Raw genomic sequence first — 16757 nt, 5'->3', positions numbered from 1 at the left:
GGAAAAAATATCCTTTCTATTTTATTCAGCTATGTTCAATTGTATTCGTCATACTATAGAATAATATAAAATAATGCCATGGAATTCTAAGCAAATCCTGTCTGCTAAATGAACTAGTGTATCCCACAGCCATTTGGCATAGCCAGATCAAGGCCTAACATAATGTCAGAGTATGCTATTCTGTTCTTCTGAAATAGACAAAAAATAAATAATGGATTTATTGTGATGGTGTAGGCTATATTAAATTGATTTATTATACTTTTTTATCAAATTGATTTATTATACTTTTTAAAATATAGATGTTCCAAAGGTCTGCATCCGTGGCTTGTAGACTATGTGGGAAGCCAGGAGAGGCTAAACGTGTTTATGTTAATTAACAGTCAATTACCGTGAGACTGGCAGTTATTTTCTCGACAATCACCGGCTGACAACATTTCTTGACCGCCTCAGCCCTAGATATGATTGCATCACTGAATATGACTATATCACTCCAAAGTGTTTAATTTGCACCCTAGCCAGTCCTGTCAATCAGGCCATGGCTAGAAGACAAATTGTGTTTCTCTGGACTCCATCCCAGCATCGTTAATTGGAGGGATGTGTCCGGGAGATGTAAATTGGCACTTCCTCTCTAACAGCTTCAGCAGCTTCCTCCCGAGGCCCTGCAATCACAATTCACAAGCCATTCTTCTTGTCTGTGTGCTTCCATTCCCACTCCCTCCTGACCCTAAAATAGATATATTACTGCCATTTACTGCCTTAATGGCAGGCTCAGAGACTGGCAAATTACACAGAGACGGTCAAGCTCCGACTCCAAGAGGGCACAGGTTGAAGGAAGCTCTGTTCTTTGTTCTAGTTATCGTATATTTCAGCAGAGGAGGAGAGGCAAATCAATATGCAGACAACCGGGAGACTGGGAGATTACACAAACACATCAGTATAACAATGACACCCATTTACACTCAATTTATTTCCCATCGTTTTAGGTGTACTGTTTTTTTGAGAGATGGCAATCTTATCTGCCACATGATTCACTGAACAAGATTGCTTTTAACAAGGATTTTATTTCAACACTTTGGATTGTTTAAAGATGGGTGAATTAGATAGATGGTGGATTTTTTTAGAGCAACAGGGTGTTTACACTGCAGGCTTTATGCACATCATTTGGAATTTCCCTGTTGAAGACATGTTTGTTGGAATACGTCGGTGGTACGGCATTTTTTTGTTGCAGGCTTTCAGTTTTAATTGTATATATAACCCAGAACATATTTTGTTCTCAGCATTTCCTTATCCATTAATACAATCCTTGCCTACTAGTTTGAGGTTTCTTCAGGTTTCTTGCGATCACACAAGTGAGGGATGTTTTTCATTACGAGTTCAGTTTTATAAACCCATTAAATATGATACAGCCAAGAAGCTGACTGTAGTTTTGCACTATTGGGCCATTTGGCGTGATCTAAGCGGTGTCCCTTGCCTTTTTTATATTTCAGAGGAAGCATATGCTGTTTCAGCTCTCGGGTGCTTTGCTGCAGTCAGAGCTGTACTGTAGCTGTCACTGAGCACGAGATGCACCATCCGAGTGGGGCAGATGGCTCGTGGTTAATTTAGCATGAAGCATGGACCCTCACCACCTTTCTATGTTCATGAACAATCCACGCAGATGATCACGCTGTTGATCAATCACTCTCTCTGGTTGCCGGGACAATATCTCTCAATTAGCCATTAAGACAATGTAAGCTGTGGCTGGAATAGGAAGTAGAGTGACTCAATTGAGCATTTACATAAGATATTACCATTAGAAATACACTAGGGAAGGGGAGAGATGAACCGGACAACATGGCAGATGTGATCACGACACTGAATTGAATCTACTGTAAACTAACTGTGATACAGTATACTGTATGGATATGGTGACATCTTCTAGGTGTCTGACATGTAGTTATCTGACTGTATTGGCTCTGGACGAATCCTCTTCAATAGGTGTCCTAGATGTTGAAACCAAGATCTATGTGTGAGATTTAGCTGAAGATTTTCAATTGGCGCAACATTTTCAATTGGCTCTTCTACCTGTTACTCTTTTGTCATTTTAGGAAGGTCAATTTCAAAGTTTATCAGAAATAAGTGGCTCTCTCATGACTCACCAAAGAGCAGAGGAACCTGAATGAAGGAAGGATTTTTTAAATACATATTTTTTCTTTATTTCACCTTTATTTAACCAGGTAGGCTAGTTGAGAACAACTTCTCATTTGCAACTGCAACCTGGCCAAGATAAAGCGTAGCAATTCGACACATACAACACAGAGTTACACATGGAATAAACAAAACATACAGTCAATAATACAGTAGAACAAAAGAAAACAAAAAGTCTATATACAGTGAGTGCAAATGAGGTAAGTTAAGGAAATAAATAGGCCATGGTGGCGAAGTAATTACAATATAGCAATTAAACACTGAAAAGGTAGATCGGCAGAAGATGAATATGCAGGTAGAGATACTGGGGTGCAAAGGAGCAAAATAAATAAATACCAGTATGGGGATGAGGTAGGTAGATGGGCTGTTTACAGATGAGAGTGAATGCAGCAGCAGCAGCAGAGGCACAGCGCTCCAGCAGCTGTAGACTGGTGCTCCATTGCTCATGCAGGGCGGGCGCCACGGGAGGTGCTGCAGGTTGTATTGCCTTGATGGATGCCGGGGCTGCAGCACATTCTTTCACCTTTTCAAAAAAGCGTTTGAGATGTGGCCTGTCAAAAGGCTACGCGGTGCCGAGCCCGAGCGACAGCCCTGCCGCTCACTGCAGCGCTTTAATGTCAGAATCATGAGAGTGTCAGGGGAGCCTCTATCTCTCTTTCTCTCTCTCTCTCTCTCTCTCTCTCTTGCAAAATGTAAATTTAGGCAAGGCAGTCTTCGCTCTGACACATGGTTACTGAGGGGCTGACAACAGATGGAGAAATTGCAGAGAGAGAGAGAAAGAGAGAGAGCAATAGACAAAGAGAAAGAGAGAGAGATTCTTGTCTCCCATCTCAGTCTGTCTGAACTTCATTAAAATGGGATCAGAACAGCGTTTTTTTCTATCTAGCTATGACAGGGATAAAAGTCAACAAGCACTTAACATCAGTGTCATCTATGTACAGTACTGGATGATGTTAGAAATAATCTGGGTACTTTGTTTCTGCTGCCGACCTTTTGTTCAGTCTGACATAACCTCATATTGAGACAATCTGGGAGCCATCTCTCTCTCGCTCTCTCCCTCCCTCTCTCTCTTTTTCTCTCTCTCTTTCTCTCTCTCTAAGAGCTCATCAACGTGGGGGATATGACCTTAGGTCGGAGGAGAGACTGGATAATTAGATTCAATGACGGGACATTAGTGTGGACATTTATCCTTACCTTGGCCTTTCTTGCCCTCCAAACCATTGCACTCAATTCAGAGAGAGGTTGCAAGCGATTGGGCTATTTGTCATGCCACTGTGTCGTTAGTTTTAACATGACAGCCATTACACTGTCACAGCAGGGCACCAGCTGAACAACTGTATCAGACAGACAGACATAGGATGTGTCCCAAATGGCACCCAATTCCCTTTATAGTGCTATATAACTATGTAGGGAATACGATACCATTTGGGATGTATCCACGGAGAAATGGTTTGTCACTCTGTTAGTTGCTGATTTGGTGATCCACTGTCGCCGAAGACATCAAAAGGGGCGAGAAATAAAGTGATCGTCTCATTCAGATCTTAGTTGAATCTTGGAGTGAGCTAGTTAGCCTCGGGTTTTACACCCAAAGCAATGGTGCGTAATAACAAAATACAATCAACAGCTTACATATCACTCAAAGCAGAGCTCTGTCTAATTAGAGCTAAGGTGTGTCCATCATCAAAAACCTCAGTAATGGATGTTATAATTTCAATGTAATTTAATTGTGATCAATACTAAATGTGTGACATTTCAGTGTGGGCATGTCTTTAATTGATTCTTTCCACTTCTCCCACACCAGGAACAGTCATTAGTGAAGTCGATCAGGCGTAGCTTGACAAGCACTGAGCACTGACCCTAGGTTGCATCTCCAATGGCACCCTATTCCCTGTTTAGTGCACTGCTTTTGACCATAGGGCAGTATGTTAGGAAAAGGGTGGCATTTAAGATTCATTTCTAGTGTCTCCAACAGACAGCTGTATAGAGCAGTAGTTCCCAAACAGTGAGGCACACTTTTTAAGGAACTCAGTCCGGCTTTAAACTTACTCCTGAAAGTTGTAATAGTAGAATTCAAAAGGAATGCAATTTAGTGCGTCATCAGTTCCTCTTGTCATGTTAGTCCTTGCATACCTTAGTGAGCTATTTGTCAGCTAATGCTTTTTTTATTTCTTATGTCCATAGATATTGTTTATTGTTGTAATATTTTAGCCACTCAAATATCACATGTTCCCCAATGCTGGAAGGGGGCCCCAAGTGAAAAAGCTTGGGAACCTCTAGTGTAGAGGAAATAGAAGCTGCTGTTAGTTAGTCTGATATCATCCCGTCTAGCTCTCTAATATTTTGATTGACAGCACTGTGAAAGCATGCTGACCAGGTGCCTCATTTATAAACATTGTGCACGCACAAAATATGCCCCAAAACATGCGTGCACCAGTTTTCACGCAAAAGTTGGCATTTATAAAAAGATAACTTTACGTGAGAAGTGCTTATCCTCCCGCAAATTTTAGAGGTTGAAAGGTTAGTAGCCTAGTAGCCTTGTGCAAATGGGGAATATATGATGACACTCTTATTCATAACAAAATAACTGGTAGCTTAACATAATAACAAGATGCAATCATTTGCCAGTAGTGAGAAGAGTGAAAATCTATCTATTTTATATTTGCATTCTAAAATAAAATAGAAATAAGCATCTCCTGTGTGGTGCAGCGGTCTAAGGCACTACATCACAGTGCTTGAGGCATCACTACAGACCCAGGTTCAATCCCAGGTGGTGTCACAGCCGGACGTGACTGGCAGACCCATGAGGCGTCGCACAATTGGCCCAGTATTGTCCGGGTTAAGGAAGGGTTTGGCCGGCCGGGATATCCTTGTCCCATCGCGCTCTAGTGACTCCTTGTGGCGGGCCGGGTGCACAGGACTGTGTTTCCTCCGACACATTGGTGTGATTGTCTTCCAGGTTAAGAGAGCAGTGTGTCAAGAAGCAGTGCATGGCTCTCGACCATCGCCTCTCCTGAGACTGTAAGGCTGTAACTACCAACTAGATATCATGAAAAATGGGGTAAAAGTTTATTTAAAAAAAAGGATCTATATCTTATTATTTATTTCATTACCATGATCATTGAAGAATAAATTCCTCATCCTTTTCTGGCTGTGATGGTTTCATACTCCCGAAAGAGACAATTTCTACAACAAATCTACAACAAATTTGGATAGGGTAACATTCGTCCCATCTCCCATTTTATTGGGCCCACTTTAATAGATAGTAAATAGTAAGATAAGCTATTTCAAGTATTTTGCTCTATGCAATCTGATCCGAAGCGCAGTTTAATGGTAGAACAGATGGTTCATCTTTTCCATTGACGTTTGTAGGCTACATCTGAATACTGTGATGCCAAATCTCTCAAGTAGACCATATTACATTCATAAACCTATTACAAATATCATAACCATCGCAGTATAAATTCCTCACCTTTTTTCTGGCCATGATGAGTTCATATTCCCGAAGTAGCTATACAACAATCATGCGTATCTTTCATTGAATTGTGCCTATTAGATAGGCTATTATAATTTCATGTTTTTTGCTGTATGCATCCAAACGGGAGGGCAGGTTTATAACATAGAGTAGAATTTAACAGGTGAACAGAAAATGTACCTCTTTCATGGAAGTGCTTTAGGCTACCACTGTAAGTATACATTGAGTGTACAAACATAAGGAGTTATTTTCTAATTGTATCATAGCTTTCACCGGGATTCACCTGATGAGTCGGTCATGGAAAGAGCAGGTGTTCCTAATATTTTGTATACTCAGGTCACAGGCCTACTGTATTTTTCATTTTTTCCCCCAGGGTAGACAATGTTCCCGAATTCGCGGGCAAGTGCAGCATATAAATATCCACAATAATTAGCAAAGACATTTTGATCAATTTGGCAATTGCTATTTTGTTTGATGCTGCCTAGGCCTAATTCCAACACTTCCAAAGTATACAGGAAATAAGGGTGTTAATGTCAACATAAAAGGAGAATAATGGGTGTTATTCAGGCGGAGTCATAATGATTGTTCACGCGTGCACAGTTTTAGGACAGGTCTGATTTATTAACAGGAAACATGCTTATGTATGGCGCGCGCCAAGTTTATGCATTTCAATATTTGTGTGCATGTGCAGTCTTTCAAATGAAACAAGTAGTTAGCTAATACATGACACCTGTCTAAATCCCGCTAAAAACAAAAGAGCATTTGAGAAATATGTTTATATATGTTCATTAATCGAGTGTATCTGTGTTTGTGTGTTTTTAATTCCAGGTCTGAAACGTAGCTATACCTGTGAAGTCTGCAGTGTCACACTCAACTCTGTGGCACAGTACCATGCACATCTGCAGGGCTCAAAGCACCAAAACAAGTGAGTTTTCTACTCTGTGTACCGCAGCTAAACAGAAGATTTCACACTGTGTATACATACTCCTTGTCTGATGATGAGTGGCCAGCAATGGACAGTACCGGTGAAACGCTTGAACACGCCTACTACTCATTCCAGGGTTTTTCTTTATTTTTTAAAACTATTTTCTGCATTGTAAAATAATAGTGAAGACATCAAAACTATGAAATAACACATATGAATCATGTACTCACCAGAAAAGTGTTAAACAAATCCAAATATATTTGAGATTCTTCAAAGTAGCCGCTATTTGCCTTGATGACAGCTTTGCACACGCTTGGCATTCTCTCAACCAGCTTCATGATGTAGTCACCTGAAATGCATTTCAATTAACAGGTGTGCCTTGTTAATTTGTGGAATTTCTTTCCTTCTTAATGCGCTTGAGCCAATTTGTGACAAGGTAGGGATTGTATTCAGAAGATAGCCCAATTTGGTAAAAGACCATATTATGGCAAGAACAGCTCAAATAAGCAAAGAGAAATGACTGTCCGTCATTACTTTACGACATGAAGGTCAGTCAATGTGGAACATTTCAAGAACTTTGAACGTTTCTTCAAGTGCAGTCACATAAACCATATGATGAAACTGTCTCTCATGAGGACTGCCACATGAAAGGAAGACCCAGAGTTACCTCTGCTGCAGAAGATACATTTATTAGAGTTACCAGCCTCAGAAGTTGCAGCCCAAATAAATGCTTCACAGATTTCAAGTCACAGACACATCTCAACATCAACCGCTCAGAGGAGACTGTGTGAATCAGGCCTTCATGGACAAATTGCTGCAAAGAAACCACTACTAAAGGACACCAATAAGAAGAAGAGACTTGCTTGGGCCAAGAAACATGAACAATGAACATTAGACCGGTGGAAATCTGTCAAATCAAACTTTATTTGTCACATGTGCCGAATACAACAGGTCGTAGACCTTACCGTGAAATGCTTACTTACATGCCCCTAACCAACAATGCAGTTCAAGAAAGAGTTAACAAAATATTTAACAAATAAAGTAAAGTAAAAAATAATAAAAAGTAACACAATAAAATAACAGTAATGAGGCTATATACAGGGGGTACCGGTACCGAGTCAATGTGTGGGGTTACAGGTTAGTCGAGGTCATTTGTAAATACGCATAGATCATAAACAGTGAGTAGCAGCAGTGTAAAAACAAATGGGGGGGGGGGGGGGGGGGGGGGGGGGGTTGTCAATGTAAATAGTCTGGGTGGCCATTTGATGAATTGTTCAGCAGTCTTATGGCTTAGGGGTAGAAGCTGTTAAGGAGCCTTTTGGTCCTAGACTTGGTGCTCCGGTACCACTGCCGCGCAGTAGCACAGGGAACAGTCTATAACTTGGGTGAGTGGAATCTTTGACAATTGTTGGGCTTTCCTCTGACACCACCTAGTATATACACTGGCAAGAAAAAGTATGTGAACCCTTTGGAATTACCTGGATTTCTGCATAAATTGGTCATAAAATAAAACAAACACAGTCTGCTGATACTAATAACACACAAACAATTATACGTTTTCATGTCTTTATTGAACACACCATGTAAACATTCACAGTGTGGAGTGGAAAAAGTATGTGAATCCTTGTTAATAACTGGTTGACTCTCCTCCTGCACAACATCCAGGAGGAATTTTTGACCATTCATCTTTACAAAACTGTTTCAGTTCAGCAATATTCTTAGGATATCTGGTATGAACCGCTCTCAAGGTCATGCCACAGCATTTTAAATCAGGTTGAGGTCAGGACTGACTGGGCCACTCCAGAAGGCGTATTTTCTTCTGTTGAAGCCATTCTGTTGATTTACTTCTGTGTTTTGGGTCGTTGTCCTGTTGCATCACCAAACTTCTGTTGAGCTTCAATTGGCAGACAGCCTAACATTCTCCTGCAAAATGTCTTGAACTTGGGAATTCATTTTTTCGTCGATGATAGCAAGCTGTCCAGGCCCTGAGGCAGCAAAGCAGCTCCAAACCATGAGGCTCCCTCCACCATACTTTACAGTTGGGATGAGGTTTTGATGTTGGTGTGCTGTGCCTTTTTTTTCACACACATAGAGTTGTGTGTTCCTTCCAAACATCTCAACTGTAGTTTAATCTGTCCACAGAATATTTTGCCAGAAGTGCTGTGGAACATCCAAGTGCTATTTTGAAAACTTCAGGCGTACAGCAATGTTTTATTTGGACAGCAGTGGCTTCTTCCGTGGGGTCCTCCCATGAACACCATTCTTGTTTAGTGTTTTACGTATCATAGACTTGTCAACAGAGATGTTTGCATGTTCCAGAAGTCTTTAGCTGACACTCTAGGATTCTTCTTAACCTCATTGAGCATTCGCACTGTGCCATTTCAGTCATCTTTGCAGGACAGCCACTCCTAGGGAGAGTAGCAACAGTGCTGAACGTTTTCCATTTATAGACAATTTCCAGCTTAATGCAAGTCAACAATTCTTCTTCTGAGATCTCTTTTGTTCGAGGCATGGTTCACATCAGGCAATGCTTCTTGTGAATAACAAACTCCAATTTTGTGTGTTTTTTTATATGGCAGGGCAGCTCTAATCAACATCTCCAATCTCGTCTCAATGATTGGTCTCCAGGTTAGCTGTCTCCTGACTCCAATTAGTTTTTGGAAAAGTCATTAGCCTAGGGGTTCACATACTTTTTCCAACCTACACTGTGAATGTTTAAATGATGTATTCAATATAGTCAAGAAAAATACAATAATTTGTGTTCTTAGTTTAAACACACTGTGTTTTTCTATTGTTATGACTAAGATGAAGATCAGATCAAATTTCATGACAAATTTATGCTGAAATCCAGGTAATTCCAAAGGGTTCACTTACTTTTTCTTGTCACTCTAGGTCCTGGATGGCAGGATGCTTAGCACCAGTGATGTACTGGGCCGGTCAGATGCAGAACAGTTGCCATATGCTATCGATGATGCAGCTGTAGAACTTTTTGAGGATCTGGGGACACATGCAAAATCTTTTCAGTCTCCTGAGGGGGAAAAGATGTTGTTGTGCCCTCCACTACAACCCCGTCGATGAGAATGGGGTCCTGTTCGGCCTGCGTTTTCCTGAAGACCATGATCATCTCCTTTGTCTTGCCCACATTGAGGGAGAGGTTGTTGTCCTGGCACCACACTGCCAGGTCTCTGACCTCCTCCCTATAGGCTGTCTCGTCATTTTCGGTGATCAGGCCTACCACTGTTGTGTGGTCAGCAAGTTTAATGAAGGTGTTGGAGACGTGTTTGGCCACTCAGTATTGTGTGAACAGGTAGTACAGAAGGGACTAAGCACGCACCCTTGAGGGGCCCCAGTGTTGAGGATCAGCGTGGCAGACGTGTTGTTGGCTTCCCTTACCACCTGAGGGCAGCCCGTCAGGAAGTCCAGGATCCAGTTGCAGAGGGAGGTGTTTAGTCCCAGGGTCCTTAATTTATTGATGAGCTCCATTGGCACTATGGTGTTGAAATCTGAGCTGTAGTCAACGAACAGCATTCTCACATAGGTGTTCCTTTTGTCCAGGTGGGAAAGGGCAGTGTGGAGTGCGATTGAGATTGCGTCATATGTGGATCTGTTGGGGCGGTATGCGAATTGGAGTTGGTCTAGGGTATCCGGGATGATGCTGTTGATGTGAGCTTTGACCTGCCTTTCAAAGCACTTCATGGCTACCGGCGTGAGTGCTACGGGTCGGTAATCATTGAAGCAGGTTTACCTTCCCTTCATTGGGCACATGGACTATGGTGGTCTGTTTGAAACGTGTAGGTATTACAGACTCATCCAGGGAGAGTTTGAAAATGTCAGTAAAGACACTTGCCAGTTGGTCCACACATGCTTTGAGGACACATCCTGGTAATCCGTCTGGCCCCACGGCTTTGTGAATGTTGACCTGTTTAAAGGTCTTGCTCGGCTACTGAGAGCATTGTCATGCAGTCGTCCGGAACAGCTGGTGTTTTCATGCATGCTTTGGTGTTGCTTGCCTCAAAGCGAGCATAACAGGCATTTAGCTCATCTGGAAGGCTCGCGTCACTGGGCAGCTCACGGCTTGGTTTCCCTTTGTAGTCCATAATAGTTTTCAAGCCCTGCCACATCCGATGAGCGTCAGAGCAGTTGTAGTAGTAATTACTTAAAAATCATACAATGTGATTTTCTGGATTTTTGTTTCAGATTCCGTCTCTCACAGTTGAAGTGTACCTATGATAAAGATTACAGATGTACATGCTTTGTAAGTAGGAAAACCTGCAAAATCGGCAGTGTATCAAATACTTGTTCTCCCCACTGTATTTCAGTTTTTATTGTCCCGTTGGTCGGATTGTCTTGGTTGTATGTTGGCCAATGGAACGTATGGTAGTGGAGGTTTACTCACTCGGCTATGAAATCTCAGAAGGCAGCCTGACCTCTGCTCCCTTTTTCTCTGTCTTTTTTTTTTTTTTTTCATTTATTATTTTTTTTCATTTTGAATTTTACCCCTTTTTCTCCCCAATTTCGTGGTATCCAATTGTTGTAGTAGCTACTATCTTGTCTCATCGCTACAACTCCCGTACGGGCTCGGGAGAGACGAAGGTTGAAAGTCATGCGTCCTCCGATACACAACCCAACCAAGCCGCACTGCTTCTTAACACAGTGCACATCCAACCCGGAAGCCAGCCGCACCAATGCGCCGGAGGAAACACTGTGCACCCGGCCACCTTGGTTAGCGTACACTGCGCCCAGCCCGCCACAGGAGTCGCTGGTGCGCGATGAGACAAGGACACCCTTACCGACCAAGCCCTCCCTAACCAGGGCGACGCTAGGCCAGTTGTGCGTCGCCCCACGGACCTTCCGGTCGCGGCCGGTTACGACAGAGCCTGGGCGCGAACCCAGGGACTCTGATGGCACAGCTGGCGCTGCAGTACAGCGCCCTTAACCACTGCGCCACCCGGGAGGCCTTCTCTGTCTTTTCTACACGCAAATGACAGGGATTTGGGCCCGTTCCCGAGAAAGCACTATATCCTTTGTGTCTGACTCATTACAGAAACAAATCTTTGTCCAGTTCGAGGTGAGTAATCGCTGGTCTGATGTACAGAAGTTATTTCCGGTCATAAGAGATTGTAGCAGCAACATCATGTACAAAATAAATATCACAAAAAAAAATAACAAAATAGCACAGTTGGTTAGGAGCCCGTAAAACGGCAGCCATCCCTTCCAACTTCATTCTTCCTTTGGTCTGATGAGTCCGAATTAGAGATTTTTGGTTCCTATCGCCGTGTCTTTGTGAGATGTAGGTGAATGTATGATCTCTGCATGTGTGGTTCCCGCCGTGAAGCATGGAGGAGGAGGTGTGATGTGTGGGGGTGCTTTGCTGGTGACACTGTCAATGATTTATTTAGAATTCAAGGCACACTCAACCAGCATGGCTACCACAGCATTCTGCAGCGATACGCCATCCCATCCATCTGGTTTGCACTTAGTCCCCCTATCATTTGTTTTTCAACAGGACCCAACACACCTCCAGGCTGTGTAAGGCTATTTGACCAAGAAGGAGAGTGATGGAGTGCTGCATCAGATGACCTGGCCTCAACAATCAACCAACCTCAACCCAATTGAGATGGTTTGGGATGAGTTGGATGCGCAAAGGGAAGGAAAAGCATCCAACAAATGCTCAGCATATGTGGGAACTCCTTCAAGACCGTTGGAAAAGCGTTCCAGGTGAAGCTGGTTGAGAGAATGCCAAGAGTGTGCAAAGCTGTCATCAAGGCAAAGGGTGGTTTGATTTGTTTAACACTTTTTTGGTTACTACATGATTCAATATGTGTTATTTCATAGTTTTGATGTCTTCACTACAACGTAGAAAATAGTCAAACTAAGGTAAAACCCTTGAATGAGTAGGTGTGTCCAAACTTTTGACTGGTACTGTAAATTATACCGCGTTTGGTTTAGGAATATGTGCTATGCCACTGAAAATCAATTGGCACTTTCAGCCATAGCCATAGCTAGAATAGATAGAATGTATGCAGCTATAGATGATGCGAGAGATTTTGAAGACTGAGTAAGCAAAATATTATATAGAGGGGGAGTCCCTCTTCTGGCTTCGGGCGTCTTTGTATCTTTTTCCACTTAAGTTCAGACTTATTGAAAGCAATTAGTTTTTGAGTAGGAAAAACGATTCTAATTGAGCCATTTTTTCACTTCTTTCACATTGCTGCTGCTAATTGGTGGCCAATGCCGTGGTGCCTGCAGGAGTGGCACCCAGATTCAACAAGCGCTTGCTGTACTGTAGACACAAACAAACACCCAGAGCCCGGGCTAGCTCCATCAGGCTGTGATCATCAGAGAGAACAAACAACTAGCGCTAATGCACAACTAAAATGCACACACACACACAAACAAACAACCATCTAAGTCAAACATCTACCGCTAATACACAACTAAAATGCAAACACACTTACACAACTATCTAACTCAAACAACCGGCAATTATACACAACCAACACACACAACTAACACCAAGGGTGTTTCTCAAAATGCATACTACCGTGCTCCGAGCACACAAATTGGAGCATGGGAGGGTCAGAGTATTTGTCCAAATCAAAGTATGCAAAATGGAGCACGGAGGGTACTTCTCAAATGTGTACTCCGTTTGTACATATTTTGAAGCATGCATCGATACACGCTTTAATGAAAAGTATGCAAAGAAATATAATGCAACCACGTAAGAAATGACGCACATTTTCTTGAAATCAGTGGTTGCCATTATTTGTCCTGAAGCGAGAGAAAATACACTCCAACTTCAGAATGAAATGTTGCCTATTCATATCTCATATGTTGCCCGACTACAATATTTTATCTTGATACGTACATTTTGGCATGTTACCTACCTACAATACCCACTGTGGTGTTCGTAGGTCGCAAGCCCCAAGGTAAGTCAATAGAGCTAACTGGCTAGCTAGGGCAGCCTAGTGGTTAGAGCGTTGGGTCAGTAACCAAAAGGTTGCTGGATCAAATTCCCGAGCTGACAAGGTAAACAAAATCTGTTCCCTTGGTGCCTGAAATGTGGATGTTGATTATGGCAGCCCCCCGCGGCTCACTGATTCAGAGGGGTTGTGTTAAATGCTGATGATGCATTCAGTTGTACAACTGACTAGGTATCCCCTTTCTTTTCTTCTTTTTTTACTACTGTTAGCTAGCAAGATAGCCACAATGAATAGTTAGCTAGCTACCCACGAATAATTGACATCTACCTTGGATAACATTGGTTTAAGGTCATTTTCTGCCTGTTACCTACATTATTACGATTCACATATAGCTAGAAGTAAAACGTTTGCTTTGTGTATATCTTGTTTTGTCTCTATTGTTGCCATTGTCCTGGCTGGATGAAAGTTCAGTGAATGGGGAGATACTGCGTGAGGTAATACAGTCGGGGAGTGCGAGTGCTTCTCAAATGTAATGTTTAATGCGTTCTCCACCTTCTCGTCCTCACAAGGACATACTCAAGAGAACGTCCTCTGAGAATGCACTTGGAGCATTAGAGTGTGGAGCACGGTAGTATGCATATTGAGAAACACCCCAACTCAAGCAGGTCATTCTAAAACACAACCAACATCCAGTGTTCAGAGTTAAACACACTGTTTTTGTCCTGAAACAGTAGTAGATAGGTAGTTAGGTAGGTCAGAGGATGGGCTGGTTGTGGGCCCAGCACAGCGCAGCCTGGCCCGTAGGTGTGAATTGATGAGCTTTCTGTGGTGCATGTCCTGGAATTAATTCCCCCTGTTGGCCCATCTGCCCGCACGTGTCCACACTCCACAGGGATGCAGACATCAGGAGACGTGACATACCGTTTAACAGCCCTGCACTTTAGTCATGCTTCACCACACTGCCTCATTGGAGCTAGTGGCTTTCCACACAGGCAGATCCAACCGCCCACCCCCAGCAGCCCAGAGCAACCTCTTTCCTCTCTTTCTCTCAACACACTCTTTGTCACTCTCCCTCTTTCTCACTTCCTCTCTTTCTCTCACTTCCCCTCTCTCTCACTCTATCTCTCTTTCTCCAGACCTCAACACCCTCCAGTCAGCCCGGGTGGCTTCACACTGCCAACAGTGTGATGGGTGTATTTAGGTCATTGCTTTATGCTAGTTTATCCAGATAGAATAAAGACATCTCCTTAGGAATTCTCTCTCTCTCTCTCTCTCTCTCTCTCTCTCTCTCTTCTCTCTCTCTCTCTCTCCCTCCCTCCCTGTGCACAGAGGGCAGAGATGTTATTGTTGTGTGTCTCTTGTGTCCTACATCGTAGCTCGACCAAAAATAAGATGGTATAGTTCCTTTATTGTGCTTTGATGGTATGACTTTACAGAGAAGGGAGTACAGTGAGCGTGCTTATCAACCGTTTTTCAGTCATTTATCTAAATACCTTTTCCATTTAGCTAGGTTGTCACTAGAAAAAGTGATGCACTGTGAATTGAAAAAAATCAATACAGTTACATATCGGGATATTATATTGTTCTCCGTCATCTTTTTACATTTGTTTTCAGCACTTTTATTTCCATGCCTGATTTGTTATGGCTCTCTCTTGTCCCTCTGTAGCAGACATGTGGTGAGCAATACTTTTGGAACATCGAATCGCAATCGTGAGACTCACAATAGATATCGTATTGGCACCTACTGTAAGTATCGTGATAATATTGTATCGTGAGGTTCCCGGCAATTCCTAGTGAATTGCATGAAGTCGGGTCAGGTCAGATTGAGTAAAGTTAGGTTACGTAGGGGTCATATTGACCTCCCCACTCTCATCACAAATTGATACCCGCAAGCAAAGATGACTGAACTCTGTGTAGCTAACTTGAACCAAGTCCAAGAACTTCAGTGAGGATATTCAATTTTGAGTGGAGCCATGACCCATTCACGGTGTGCTTACTAATGAGATGTGTGATCAATACTAGACTAACAAGCCTGCTACAACAGTACAACAGCCCCTGCTGGAATCCAAAGCGGAAAGTATGCCACAAATTGAGGTCTTCCTTTGATTCACTAACTCAATTTGGCTGTCTGACATGTTTCTCTTTTCTCTGTCCAAGTATTTCTCCAGTTGTCCTGCGCTTCAATTGAGCCAAACAGCAGCGCTGTACCTGGTTGTCCCAAATGGCACCCTATTCCCTAGTGCACTACTTGTTACCAGATCCCCATGGGCCCCAGTCAAAAGTATTGCACTATATAAAGAATTGGGTGTCACATGGGAAGCAGACATCCTGTGTTTAAGAACTAGCTTCTTCACATAATCTGTCCTTCCATGTGATGTGGCATAAGAAGTAGTCTTTTAGCCTGGTCCTGTCTGCTGAGACAGAAATAACCCGCTGACAGCCTGGTTGTATGAGCTGACTGAGGTCCCCTCTCCTCCCCAGACCAGCCAGGGTATGGCTGACCAGCCAGGGGATCCTGGACATGTGGTTGTTGGCTGGCTGGTCAGTGTGAACTAAGGAGAAACTGTGAGGGAACCAATTGGACATCTAGTTCAGGACAGGAGAAGAGGAGGAGGAGGCTCTTTCTCTTATCTGTCACTGGAGCCCAAGTTCTATCATACAGTACAGTAACCATTCTCATACTTACACATGACTTATTGTTACATTTCCTGCTAAGTAAGATTACAAGCCTCTTTGGCGGTGACCCACCACTAACATTGTTCCAACCTAGATCATATTCAGACAAGCTGTAAACAGGCTTTTATGTGTTGTGTTCACCTTCACAACAATATCAACATATGAATGTCATGATAGATTGTGGGCACAGGAGGCTGCTTAGTGGAGGACGGCTCATAATTATGACTGGAATGGAGTGAGTGGAGTGGTATCAAACACATGGAAACCACATGGAAACCATCTAACCATTACTATGAGCGCATCCTTCCCAATTAAGGTGCCGCCGACCACCTGTGATTGTGGGGGCTGTGTAGTTGTTGCTTAGGGCCACAGTCAGAGTCTGTAGCTGTGCGTTAAGAGAACCTGAAATGGTCTTTGCTATGTAATGTTATCCTCCACCGCCAGAGATAGAGACGCAGAGAGACCAGTCTGGGAAACACGAGTCCGGAACACAACATGGCTGTAATAGCGTTACGAGGCGAGGCGGGGGGGACCGTTGTGGGAGCGAGACCCGTCCCTTAGCCCTGTGCTCCTT

General features: G+C 43.0%; 1 protein-coding gene across 3 annotated transcripts in view; it reads left to right on the top strand.

Annotated features, from left to right (window-relative positions):
• LOC139411102 (zinc finger, matrin-type 4a) overlaps positions 1 to 16757 on the top strand; it is a 143018-nt gene that overhangs the window by 115493 nt on the left and 10768 nt on the right. For all 3 annotated transcript variants that reach the window (XM_071156958.1, XM_071156957.1, XM_071156959.1), the window contains exon 6: positions 6488 to 6584. In XM_071156958.1, coding sequence (XP_071013059.1) covers positions 6488 to 6584 — 97 coding nt within the window. The remainder of the gene's footprint in view (positions 1 to 6487; positions 6585 to 16757) is intronic.

This window comes from Oncorhynchus clarkii, chromosome 6 (genome assembly GCF_045791955.1).
Source record: "Oncorhynchus clarkii lewisi isolate Uvic-CL-2024 chromosome 6, UVic_Ocla_1.0, whole genome shotgun sequence".
In the NCBI taxonomy this organism is placed as follows: Eukaryota; Metazoa; Chordata; class Actinopteri; order Salmoniformes; family Salmonidae; genus Oncorhynchus; species Oncorhynchus clarkii.
Note: the sequence above shows the minus strand (reverse complement) of the source record. Positions and strands in the feature narration are given on the sequence as shown.